Source organism: Garra rufa, chromosome 11, assembly GCF_049309525.1.
Source record: "Garra rufa chromosome 11, GarRuf1.0, whole genome shotgun sequence".
In the NCBI taxonomy this organism is placed as follows: domain Eukaryota; kingdom Metazoa; phylum Chordata; class Actinopteri; order Cypriniformes; family Cyprinidae; genus Garra; species Garra rufa.
Genome location: NC_133371.1, coordinates 40,013,508 through 40,026,602, shown reverse-complemented (window position 1 = coordinate 40,026,602; position 13,095 = coordinate 40,013,508). Strand labels below are relative to the sequence as shown.

The window sequence follows — 13,095 nt, the reverse complement described above, 5'->3', positions numbered from 1 at the left end:
AGAATTGCCAGTTTATATCTCATAATTATGATTTCATTTCTCAGAATTGCCAGTTTATACCTTACAATTCTGACTTTATTTCTTGCAATTCTGAGTTTTTTGCAATTCTGACTTTATAACTCATAATTGTGTTTTTATCTCATAATTATGATTTAATTTCTCAGAATTGTGATTTTATACCTCACAATTCTGACTTTATTTCTTGCAATTTTAATTTTTTTTGCAATTCTGACTTTATAACTCATAATTGTTTATATCTCACAATTCTGACTTTAGTTTTTGCAAGTTTACATCCCACAATTCTAACTTTCTTGCAATTCTGACTTTATAACTCATAATTGCGAGTGTAAATCATATAATTCTGAGAAAAAAAGTCAGAATTGCCAGTTTATATCTCATAATTATGATTTCATTTCTCAGAATTGCGAGTTTATACTTTACAATTCTGACTTTATTTCTTGCAATTCTGAGTTTTTTTTGCAATTCTGACTTTATAACTCATAATTGTGAGTTTTTATCTCATAATTATGATTTAATTTCTCAGAATTGCGATTTTATACCTCACAATTCTGACTTTATTTCTTGCAATTTTAAGTTTTTTTGCAATTCTGACTTTATAACTCATAATTGTTTATATCTCACAATTCTGACTTTAGTTTTTGCAAGTTTACATCCCACAATTCTAACTTTCTTGCAATTCTGACTTTATAACTCATAATTGCGAGTGTAAATCATATAATTCTGAGAAAAAAAGTCCGAATTGCCAGTTTATATATCGTAATTATGATTTAATTTCTCAGAATTGCGAGTTTATACCTCACAGTTCTGACTTTATTTCTGAGTTCTGAGCAATTCTGAGTTTTCTTGCAATTCTGACTTTATAACTCGCAATTGCAACTTTATATCACACATTCTGAGAAAAGTCAGAATTGCCAGTTTATATCTCAGTTCTGACTTTATTTCTTGCAATTACAAGTTAATATCCCACAATTCTAACTTTCTTGCAATTCTGACTTTATAGCTCATAATTGTGAGTTTAAATCACGCAATACTGAGAAAAGTTTATATATCATAATTATGACTTAATTTCTCAGAATTGCGAGTTTATTCCTCACAATTCTGACTTTATAACTCATAATTGCAAGTTTATATAACAATAATAAAAAATTAAGTCAGAATTGCTAGTTTATATCTCCCAATTCTGACTTTATTTCTTGTAATTATGATTTTATATCCTACAATTTTGACTTTTTTCACAATTTTGACTTTATAACTCGCAATTGCGAGAAAAAAAGTCAGAATTGCCAGTTTATATCTCATAATTCTGATTAATAACACAAAAAGATATTTTGATACTTTGACCTATTCCTAGATTTAAAATGCAAAACAACTCTTTTTATTTCCCAAATAATTGCTGAATTAGACATTAAGGTTTACTCAGTATGCACAGTATGCGATATTTCATTCTAAACACAGCCCTGCATTTCTATATAATATAACAGGAAATTTCATGACAGGATGTAATGGAAACAAAACGGACCATATCCTGCCATATTAAATTAATCTCCATGCATTTCCTGTAATATTAACTGAATGTCTTCACATCACGATTGAGAGCTATTGTATTGCATGGCCCTGGATTGCATTCATCAGACTGAATGAGGTGTACGTCAATACTGTATGAAGCCAGCAGGGGGATCCGCTCTGTTCAGTCTCAGCAGCGCGGTCAAGGTCAGGACAAGGGCTAGTTATAAGTCAGAGAGCTGAATGACCAAAATGATGTCCTGAGCTTATTATATAATCACATGGCATCTACATAAATGACTTATTCGTTGCTTCACAGGACAGAATTAGGGTATTTCAGTCTAATATGAAGCAATACTTATCCTGCAAATGAACTGACTAGTGTGGTAAAATATTCCTGTATTTAGTGTTTCCCAATGACTGGGACAGGCTTCAATTTGCTCACTGCAAGCATTTCATCTCTCTGAAATATTATGAGATATGGGCTACATCAGGCTTAAAAGCTAAAAGCGTAAATCCAACCTGACATTCATACAAGACAGCAGACAATGGTAAGTAGAGGGGCTGTCAGGATTGAGAGCTGGAGAAATATTATTTGACTGAATGCCTGAAGGACTGTGCTGTAGCATAGCCAACGGATGAATCTCACAAAGTTGGTATCCAAATAATATTTTACCCCAAATTTAAATGAATTTTATTTTGTATGAAGAAAATAAAGCCTATTATTATAGATAATGGTAATATTTGTAGCACAGCCTTACGGAAGCCCATTTCTGCCACTGAATAATAATTTTAAAAAAGGTAATTGTGACTTTTTATTTCACATTCTGATTTTTTTTTTCTCAGAATTGTGAGATACAAACACGCAATTCTGAGAAATTATTGCAATTGCAGGTTTATATCCCCCAATTCTGAAAAAAAGTCAGAATTGTGGGATGTAAACTCGCAATTGTGAGAAAAAAACTCATAAAAGAATTAAGATGTTTATATCTCACAATTCTGACTTCATTTCTTTCAGTTACAAGTTTATATCCGACAATTCTGACTTTTCTCTCAATTCTGACTTATAACTCATAATTGCGAGTATATTTCACAATTCTGAGGAAAAAAGTCAGAATTGCCAGTTTATATCTCACAATTATGACTTCATTTATCATATAAAATCTGACCTTTTTCTCAGAATTGTGAGACATAAACTCAGATTTGCGAGTTTATATCTCGCAAATTTTGACTTTATTTCTTGCAATTACAAGTTTTTCTCCCACGATTCTAACGTTTCTAGCAATTCTGACTTTATAACTCATAATTATATAATTATGCAAGTTTATATCACACAACTCTGATGAAAAAAAGTCAGAAATCCTAGTTTATATTTCACAATTCTGACTTTATTTTTTTGCAATTACGAGTTTATATCCCACAATTTTGACTTTTCTCACAATTCTGACTTTATAACTCGCAATTGCGAGTTTGTATCATGAAATTCTGAGAAAAAAGTCAGAATTCCCAGTTTATATCTCATAATTCTGACTTAATTTCCCAGAATATTGAGTTTATATCACACAATTCTGAGAAAAAAGTCAGAAAAACATGTCAGAACTGTGTCACAATTATCTTTTTTTATTTGTCATTCAGTGGTGTAAATGGTCTTTCACACAGCCTTAATTGCACATTGATTTTAAATATTATCAGGATGATTTTTTAAACTGTATTACTGAGAATCAAAAATGAAAATCAACTAAATGCTAAAAAAAAAAACACTAATGCATCTGGATTCTTTACTATAATTGTAGGTGTAAAAATCAAGATGAAAAAACAGTTGAAAAAAATCATCACCTTAAGGCAAAATATTATTTGTTGTGATTTTGGGGTCAAATATGTTCCAGATACGACTTGATGAGATTCACCGAACCATCTCTAGATCCATCTGCACCCAGCCTGCCGACCTGCAATCCATCCCACTTTTTCATTCGCAGACAGATGGCGTGGGATACTTGCATACCGTGATGTAATGAAGCATCTGTATTCACCTACACTCATCCCTATTTGTACAGTATTTACATCGCGGTAAAATCAGAAACGTACAGTAAGCCTTCTACTACGTCGGAACAGACAATCTGTAGACCTATCAACGATTCCAGGTCACGTCCTACTGCCCTGTCCTTTTTAGTACAAACCCAGTACAGCAATGTATCAGAATCGGACAAATACATATTTACAAACAATCCTGGTCCTCAGATTCAAACTTCTGATCGCCTTTCGCTTTTGTTAGATCTCTCATGTGTGTATGTGTGTTTGTGAGCATAACCCTCAAAGCCATGCAATCAAACATGTGAAGTCATATTTTGCCTTTTCTACACCAGGACTATATATATATATAAAAAAAAAAAAAGAAATCGAACCAATGTATCCACCCCGAAACCATGTCCCTAATTATATAGTAGAAAAGTTAAATAAACAAGCAATCCATCTCAATGAAGAGAGTAAATTAATTGAGAAACATTGAAATAAACAGACAGACCACTAAGAGCCTATATGCAGAGTATTCAGCTCAGTTCATGTCGAGAGAACAAGAGAAACTGAGGAAGAGAATAAAGAGATGAGGCCTATGTTACATTTGAGAAGGCTGCTAGGCGCCTCGTAGTGGCCAAGCCAGGAACAGACATCTGTCGTGAGGGACAGCAGTTGCCATGGTTACCCTTTTCCTCCTTTACTCAAGGTAGATATCTTCGGTAGGACAGGCGTATTCTAAGTGCTCCTGGTAGTACTCCTGGAAAGCCCGTCTGAAACAAGCATAGAGAAATAGGTGATTAGAACATAAACATGTAGGGGTGGGAATCTTTCGGTACCTCACCATTCAATTCATATACAGTTAAAATCAAAAGTTTACATACACCTTGCAGAATTTTACCAAAATAAGAGTCCTGAACAGTTAAACTGCCTGTTGTTCTCTTTAGGAAAATCTTTCAGATCCCACAAATTCTTTGGTTTTACTGCATTTTAGTGCATTTGAACCCTTTCCAACAATGACTGTATGATTTTGAGTTCCATCTTTTCACACTGAGGACAACTGAGAGACTCATATGCAACTATTACAGAAGGTTCAAACGCTCACTGATGCTTAAGAAAGGAAACACAATGCATTGAACTTTTGAATTCGAAGATCAGGGTAAATTTCACTTATTTTGTCTTCTGGAAAACATGCAAGTATCTTCTGTAGTTTCTGAAGGGCAGTGCTATATTTAAGCAATAAGGTACGAGAGGCCGTGCTGTATCATGAATAAATCACGGCTGAAGGGCGTTGTTAGGCAACCCCTTCAGCCGTGATTTATTCATGATACAGCACGGCCTCAAGTACCTTATTGCTTTTATAAAACGGTTACCACACAATAAAAATATTAAAATCAAAAATATATATAAATTTATATATATATTAATTTGTACGTTTTCATAAAGTAAAATCATTAACTGCCTTCCGCTGTAAAAAGTAGTCCCTAACTGCTGCAGCTGTGTTTACGTTGCTAAGGGTGGTTGCTAAGGGGGTTCAATGATACACAAAACCGTTGAGTGAAGCGGTCATAGCAGTGCCGTATCATGAATACGACACAGCTGCTGACCAATCAGAATTGAGGAATGGAACTAACCGTTTTATAATAAGAATTAAGGAGATCAGAAAAATACCTTCCTACTTTTGAATGAAGATACATTTTTTGTACATTCTTATTTTCCCTAAATGTATTTTTTTTTTTATTTAGTACTGCCCTACAAAAGCTACAGAATATTACATGTTTCCCAGAAGACAAAAAAGTTAAATTTACCCTGACCTTCAAATTCAAAAAGTCTTCACCCCCGGCTCTTAATACATTATGTTTCCCTTCTGGAGCATCAGTGAGTGTTTGAACCTTCTGTACTAGTTGCACATGAGACACTCAGTTGTCCTCATTGTGAAAAGATAAATCATAGTCATTGTTGGAAAGGGTTCCAATACACAAAAATGCTGGAAAACCAAAGAATTTGTGGGACCTGAAGGATTTTTCTGAAGAACAGAGGGCAGTTTAACTGTTCAGGACAAACAAGGGACTCATGAACTACTATCACTAAACAAAAAAAAAAAAAAAAAAAAAACAGCTGTGGATCATTCAGGTAACAACACAGTATTAGGAATCAAGCGTATGTAAACTTTCGAATGGGGGCATTTTAATAAATTTAACTTTTATTTTCTCTTATGGACTATATGTAAATGTCTTTTATGTGAAATATCTTATTTACTAAATACAAAATAACATGCATTTTGTATGATCCCTCTTATTTTAGAAAAACAATTAACATTTTGCAGATTCTGAAAGGTGTGTGTAAACTTTTGATATCAAATATAAATATGAGATGGGAGGAAAAATACATCATAAAACATCTTTAGTTTCTGTTCTTTAACATTCCCCGTTAATTTCCATGTTTAATAATAAGGTTAAATAATGTTCATAAGGTCATATTATGTAATGTGGCAGAGCTAGCTGCCTCTTGCTGGGGCCCATAACTCAGGTCTCTCTGTCTGCTCCAAAAGAGAGAAGCTTTAATAATTCATACAGCAGTCTGTTCTGTGCTCTGATAATGGAGCAGAGACCGATCACTCTCATTAACTCCGCTCTTCTTTTCTCCTTGGCTCGCTATTCTCAGTGTCAAAAGTTTCTTGTGAGTGTTATTATGCCGTTTAAGAGCATTACTCACCCCACACACTCGGCTACATGTCTCATGGAGTCCTGAGAGACGAAGACGTGACATGCAAACCTGTTCAGCATCGGGTGCTTGGTGATGAAACCAAAATAACTACAGAAAGACACACCGAGACGAGAGTGTTATTTTGGACCACAAATTGATAAAATGCATAAAGACTAAAACAAATAGAAAGTAGTAATGTATGTGTGTGTATATTTACCAGTTGTTTTTAGGATGGCATCCACAGAAAGAGATGTTTTTCATTTGGAAGAAGTGACTACATCTGTCAAACTATGAAAAGAAACGAGAAGAGGAATTATATTTAATATCACAGTCCAAGCAAAATGCTGAAATTTAGATATTCTCCACAATTTATCTTTAACGTCTACACTGCCATTCAAAAGATTTTTAATGTTTTTAAAGAAGTCTCTTATGCTCATCAAGGCTGCATTTACTCATCAAAAATACAGAAAAAACAGTACTATTGTGAAATATTATTGCAGTTTATTTTAATATATTTTGAGATATAATTCATTTCTGTGATGGAAAGCTGAATTTTCATCAGCCATCACTCCAGTCTTCAGTGTCACATCCTTCAGAAATCATTATAATATGCTGATTTGTGACTTTTATTATCAATGTTGAAAACAGTTTTACTATTTTTTTGGAACCAGTGATACTTTTGTCAGGATTCTTTGATAAATAAAAAGTTAAAAAGAACAGCATTTATTCAAAATATATATTTTTTCTTTTTTTTTTTTTTTTTTTTTTTGCTATCACTTTTTTTTTTTTTATCAATTTAACACATCCTTGCTGAATAAAAGTATTAATTTTAAACTTTTAAATGGTAGTTTATATTGTTACAAAAGATTTCTATTTTAAATCAATTCTGTTCTTTTTTACTTTTTATTTATTAAAGAATCCTTTTTTATTAAAAAAAAAAGTATCACTGGTTTCAATATAATATTAAACAGCACAACTGTTTTGAACATTGATAATAAGTCAGCATATTAGAACGATTTCTGAAGGATCATGTGACACTGAAGACTGGAGAAATTATGGTGAAAATCAGCTTTGCAACACAGGAATAAATTACATTTTAAAATATATTCACATAGAGAACAGTGATTGTACATTGAAATAATATTTCATAATATTACATTTTTTTCTGGATTTTTATTCAAATAAATGCAGCCTTAATGAGTAAGAAACTTCTTTAAAAAAAGCATTAAATATCCCAAACTTTTAAACAACAGTGTGTTTTAATAGTGTTTTCTATTTGAAAGACACGCACAAATAGAAATAAATATTATTTATTTAACTTTTAGTTAAAAAAAATCATTTACACATGAAATAAACACTCAGTAGACAAATAATAAATAAAAAATATATATTTAAAAAGTTCGTATTTTCTTTAACTCCATCATTAACTCCATTTATCAGATATTTTGTTTGCATGATAAATTAATCATGGCTGACTTTCTCTCTTTCTCTTACCTCCCCTGAAAAGTCGTACTCGTCATCCAAACTCATGACTAGTTTCACACCCTGCAGGCTTATTTCCAGCTCACAAATAGATGGGGGATGAAGATGCACCGTCCTCTTCCTTGCTATTGCGATCTGAAAGACAATCCAACACATTACTTCTCATTTGCACCATATGATGTAACATTGTGCATTCCTTGTGTACTATCTCACATTAGTAAAGCAACTAATACATTTCCTGTTTACTGTACCTTCTGCATGGCAGCGCACAGGATGCCGTTGCCTTGGTGATAAGGAACTTCCACCGAACCCAGAAACTGCACTCGGAAGCTTTCCATCCAAGCAGGGTTCCTCTTCATTGCTATGGAAACACACGTATACAGACAATGCTGACTCACCAAATGCTTAAACAAAGAGACCAGATGTGAAGGCCAAGGATAAAGAAAGCAGTCACATATTGTTTATCAGAAGGGCTCTTCTACAGAAGTATATAAATCTGAAGTCAAAAGTTTACATACACCTTGCAGAATCTGCAAAATGTGAATTATTTTACCAAAATAAGAGGGATCATACAAAATGCATGTTATTTTTTATAAGAAAGTCTCTTGTTTGTCCTGACAAAGGACAAATGTCCGACAAAAAAGCATTTTTGTGTTTTGAGATCCATCTTTTCACACTGAGGACAACTGAGGGACTCAAATGCAACTATTACAGACGGTATAAATGCTCACTGATGCTTCAGAAAAAAAATGCATTAAGACCTGCTGGGGTGAAAACTTTTGGAATATGAAGATCAAGGTAAATGTCTAGGAAAAACATAAATATCTTCTGTAGCTTCTGAAGGGCAGTACTGAAGAAAAAAAGATACTTAGACAAAATAAGAAAAATGTACACATCTTCATTCTGTTCAAAAGTTTTCACCGTTGCCTCTTAATGCATCTGTTTCCTTCTGAAGCATCAGTGAGTGTTTGAACCTTCTGTCATAGTTGCATGAGTCCCTCAGTATGAAAAGGTGGATCTCAGAATCATACAGTCATTGTTGGAAAGGATTCAAATTCACAAAAAAGCTGAAAAAAACAGTTTGTGGGACCTGAAGAGCATTCATTCAGGTAACAACACAGTATTAACAATCAAGCATATGTAAACTTTTGTAAAACAGGGTTATTTTATATATTCAACTATTATTTTCTTGTGGACTATATGTGACCCTGGACCACAAAACCAGTCTTAAGTCGCTGGGGTATATTTGTAGCAATAGCCAAAAATACATTGTATGGGTCAAAATGATCGATTTTTCTTTTATGCCAAAAATCATTAGGAAATTAAGTAAGGATCATGTTCCATGAAGATATTTTGTAAAATTCCTGCTATAAATATATCAAAATGTAATTTTTGATTAGTAATATGCATTGTTAAGACCTTAATTTGGAGAACTTTAAAGGTGATTTTCTCAGCATTTTGATTTTTTTGCACCCTCAGATTCCAGATTTCCAAATAGTTGTATCTCGGCCAAATATTGTCCTATCCTAACAAACCACACAGCAATAGAAAGTTTATTTATTGATCTTTCATATGATGTATACATCTCAGTTTTGTAAAATTTAACCTTATGACTGGTTTTGTGGTCCAGGGTCACATATGTAAACATATTTTATGTATAATATCTTATTCAGTTCAGTACTAAATAAAAAATAACATGCATTTTGTATCATCCCTCTTATTTTGGTAAAGTAATTAACATTTTGCAGATTCTGCAAGGTGTATGTAAACTTTTGTCTTCAACTGTCCATATTTTCCCCTAGAAACCCCTCCAAAATTATAAATTGTACTTTGAAAACACTGTATTTTCAAAATTCTTACTCATCAGGTCTTTTGTTTGACCAACAACTTCGTGGGCGTAGTATGCTGGGAAAATCCCCCTGGCCCCTGTGCGCATGTTGTACCCACGGTACCAGTAATCATCCTCCTCTTCCTCAACGAATAATGGATCATCAACGTCTAACTCCAGCTCATCTGCATGCCGTGGGATGAACCTGCAGCGTGGGCATTAAAACTTGCATTTGCAATGCATTGCTTGCAATAGATATATTACGAGAAGTCAATTAACTGTTTTAACAGATACCGAAAAAGAAGATTTCCTTGAGCTTCCCAGACTTGAGCTTTCTGATAAGAGCTACTGTAGGTGTTTTTAGGTTATGGTGTGGGCAGAATTGCTCACCTGAAGACTGCTCTGTGGGTCTGATCTCTTTCTTCTCCATTTATAGTGCACGAGAAAAGCCCAAAGGACTCTGTGCCTGAAACACACATAATATGTCACTGTATACTGAGATACAAGCCTAAAGGTAGACTCTCTGAGTGTGTATGTGTGTGTGTTTGTGTTTGTGTGTGTGTGTGTGTGTGTGTGTGTGTGTGTGTGTGTGTGTGTGTGTGTGTGTCACAGAGTACTGCAAAACTCATTTAGAAGCAGGTCATACAAAATCCTTCATCTTCTGATGTCATCTCATTAGGATTATTAAATATCCTTTCTGTTCAGTGAGACAGGCTACTAAATTATGTAAAATGATCATCTAAATCTCCTAAACTGTACTAAAAGGGCTCAGAATGGCTCTGTGAATGGGATTTAATTTGGTAATTTATTTCGGTAATATACAACAATTTATTTTGCGTTTCCTTCTTGTGCATATTTATGTATTAAACCTTTAGAGCAGCTTTAAAAATGTTGCTTTGTAAGCCATATTAGTTTAATCAATCAAGAGAGCAAACAATAACAAAGCATTGGCGCTAAGAAATCTTTCAAAGAAATCAAAATTAAACCATCGATTCATACAGTGAAAGTTAATGGGGTCCAAAACACTGGACCACATTGACTTTCTTAGTATGGACAAAAACACATCTTTCAAAACATCTCCTTTTATGTACAGGTTTGGAATGAAATGATGGTGAGTAAATTAAGACAGAATTTTCATTTTGTGCACGGTGTTAAATTTCACTTACTGGAGGACCGTGACGTGCTGTTGACAAATACATTGAGGAACTTCTTCGAGAAAGGTAAATCCGCCTCAGGGGAGGAGTCTTCTTCAGAGGAGCTTAGAAGCAAATTAGGTCTCATGCTTCTTTCCATCTGGCCCTGCCCGTAAATATCTTCATCTTCATCAGCAGCATCTTCATCACAAATAGTAGAGAGTCCATCACTGTCCTCACTAAGAACCGAGGTACAGCGCTTCAGGCTCACCAGCTCAAGTGTTGTGTTTTCATCCACCACTAGGGTGTACTTCATCGAATCATATGCCAAGGAGTCATCGATGGGCCGCTCGGAGGTTACGTTCCTAAACTCTTGCACACTCTCGTCAATAGGTGGGGAGCTGTCCAAGTAAGTCTCGTTTCCGTAGGGCGAAGGTAGCTTGTGTAGATCCTCCAGAAACGGAGAGGTATCTTGCTCGTCTTCATCATTATCTGTGGAGTACGTAAGACTAAAACAGTGATTGGTCTGTGCTGTTGGGAGGTCCAGCGTAAGGCTGTTTTTGACTTCTGTGATTCGCTGCAAAGTGAGCTGATCGACCCGTGTCTCCCGTCCCTCGTCTTTGTCGCTGATTATGCTCTCGCTCAAGCTGGGAGACTCCAGCTCCTTCATTCTTTCCATCATTAGGTCATTATTTGGCTCCTCCTCTTCTTCTTTCTGCTTGTTTTTTAATGAGTTCTGAGATGGGAAGTCCTCCAATTCGTAATTCTTCATCCTCATATCCAATCTCTCAGGCATAACGTTTCCATATGTGGGGTTGCTCATGTACAGACAAGAGTCTGTTCTCTTGCTTACCTTCTGTCCTTCTTCAGATATATAGCTGGCTTCTCTCTCCTTCTCTTCATCCATCTCTGACTTTTCAAAGGTCACCTCCTGTGACTCTTCTTCAGACTTCTGCTTTTCTGAATTGCAGACATCTGTTTCATTGAAAGTATCTGTTTCCAGGTCAGACGAGGGTGAGATGGTGTCAGAGATTGAGGCTGAGCGTTTGAGGCACTCTTCTGGGCAGCTAATTGGGTAGGAGCCTTCTGAGATCATCCTGTTGACCAGGTTGCTGAGAAGCCAAGGAGAATCAGAGTTTTCACTGAGTTCATCCTCGGACTCTGACTCGGACTCTCCCTCGCTGTTACCATCATAGTCATCCACAGAGGGCATGAGTTTGGGGCCAACCGGCAAGTAGAAAGAGCGTTTGAAGCTCTCAAGACTGTGGTCAGGCTCAATCTTCAACAACAACTGCTGAGAGCCGCTATCTTCACAAGGAACGGTGGGGGGAAGAGTCTCGTCTGGATCAGCCTGATGCTCATAACCCTGTTCGTCATCTACATTCTGCAGGCTCATCAGAGCTTGGCCATCATCTAGTTGTAACATGTCAGGGCTGGGTTCTAGACCTGGTGAAGGTTCTTGTTTAATTGGCTCAGGCTGGCCCAGAAGAAGAGACGCTTTTAGACCTACAATACCGCTGTCCTGCTCAGGGTCCAGCTCCTGGTCCAGTTCTTGGTCTGAGGTTGGGGAGCTGGCTTCTTCAATGGAATTGGTGAGGTGTGAGGAGCGCCCACTGCTAGATTCACTGGTCAGGTCCAGCTCTGTCTCTGAGATGGAGGAAATCATGTTACCAGCAAGTGGACCGCATGCAAATGCAGCCTCAAGTTCCCCTTCAATATCAGAGTCTGATCCAGGAGAGCTAAGGTCATCGCTGTGGCGGTCTGACTCTGCATAGCGTTTGGTGTTCATATCAGCAATACCAGGATCGGATGAAGGAGAAGTCGTGTCATTTGCAGCAGCAGCTTGACCCTGATGCATGTTTCGAGGTTCGTCCATAGCTTCAAGAACGTCTGATCGACTGGACGAAACGTAGCTGGAGACAGAAATGGACTCAGTCGGTTCAATGCAGGGGAACTCAACGTAACAAGATGCCTCAGCTTCCTTGCTGGTTTGATCGTAGGTATCCTTACTCATGAAGTCAATGTCGAACTCTTTGTCCAGCTCCTCATCCGATAGCGGAGTCTCAGCATCGTTACCAAGAGGTGCGGTTGAGGACAGACATCTACTGGTACCATCGTTTTCCAACTCTGGATCATCAGTGGTCTCTGTGGTCACGGTATAAGTGTCATTAGGTCGAGAGCGGCAAGGTCGACGTTTGGCATGACCATTCAGGTCATGGTCAACCTCGGTATCGGAGCACTGAGAAGTGCAATCATCCACTGAGGGAACAAGCTCACTTAGAGTGGATTCCTCAACCTCAGGTTTCACCTCAGTCGCCTCAGACCCACTTGATGAGTTATGTTGACCAAAGGAGCCTGATTTGGAAGACAAAAAGAAAGATTATCATGGGTATATTGTGTATTCATTTTGAT

At 36.2% G+C, this 13,095-nt stretch overlaps 1 protein-coding gene across 1 annotated transcript in view; it reads right to left on the bottom strand.

Annotated features, from left to right (window-relative positions):
- Window positions 1-1,563: 1,563 nt before the first annotated feature.
- Window positions 1,564-13,095, bottom strand: part of mapk8ip2 (mitogen-activated protein kinase 8 interacting protein 2) — a 41,150-nt gene continuing 29,618 nt past the window's right edge. The window contains exons 6-13 of the mRNA XM_073850859.1: window positions 10,717-13,038; window positions 9,941-10,016; window positions 9,583-9,755; window positions 7,974-8,083; window positions 7,735-7,857; window positions 6,458-6,528; window positions 6,250-6,348; window positions 1,564-4,307 (exon numbers count right to left, since the gene is read on the bottom strand). Of these exons, the coding sequence (XP_073706960.1) occupies window positions 4,235-4,307; window positions 6,250-6,348; window positions 6,458-6,528; window positions 7,735-7,857; window positions 7,974-8,083; window positions 9,583-9,755; window positions 9,941-10,016; window positions 10,717-13,038 (3,047 nt within the window). The 3' untranslated portion in view covers window positions 1,564-4,234. The remainder of the gene's footprint in view (window positions 4,308-6,249; window positions 6,349-6,457; window positions 6,529-7,734; window positions 7,858-7,973; window positions 8,084-9,582; window positions 9,756-9,940; window positions 10,017-10,716; window positions 13,039-13,095) is intronic.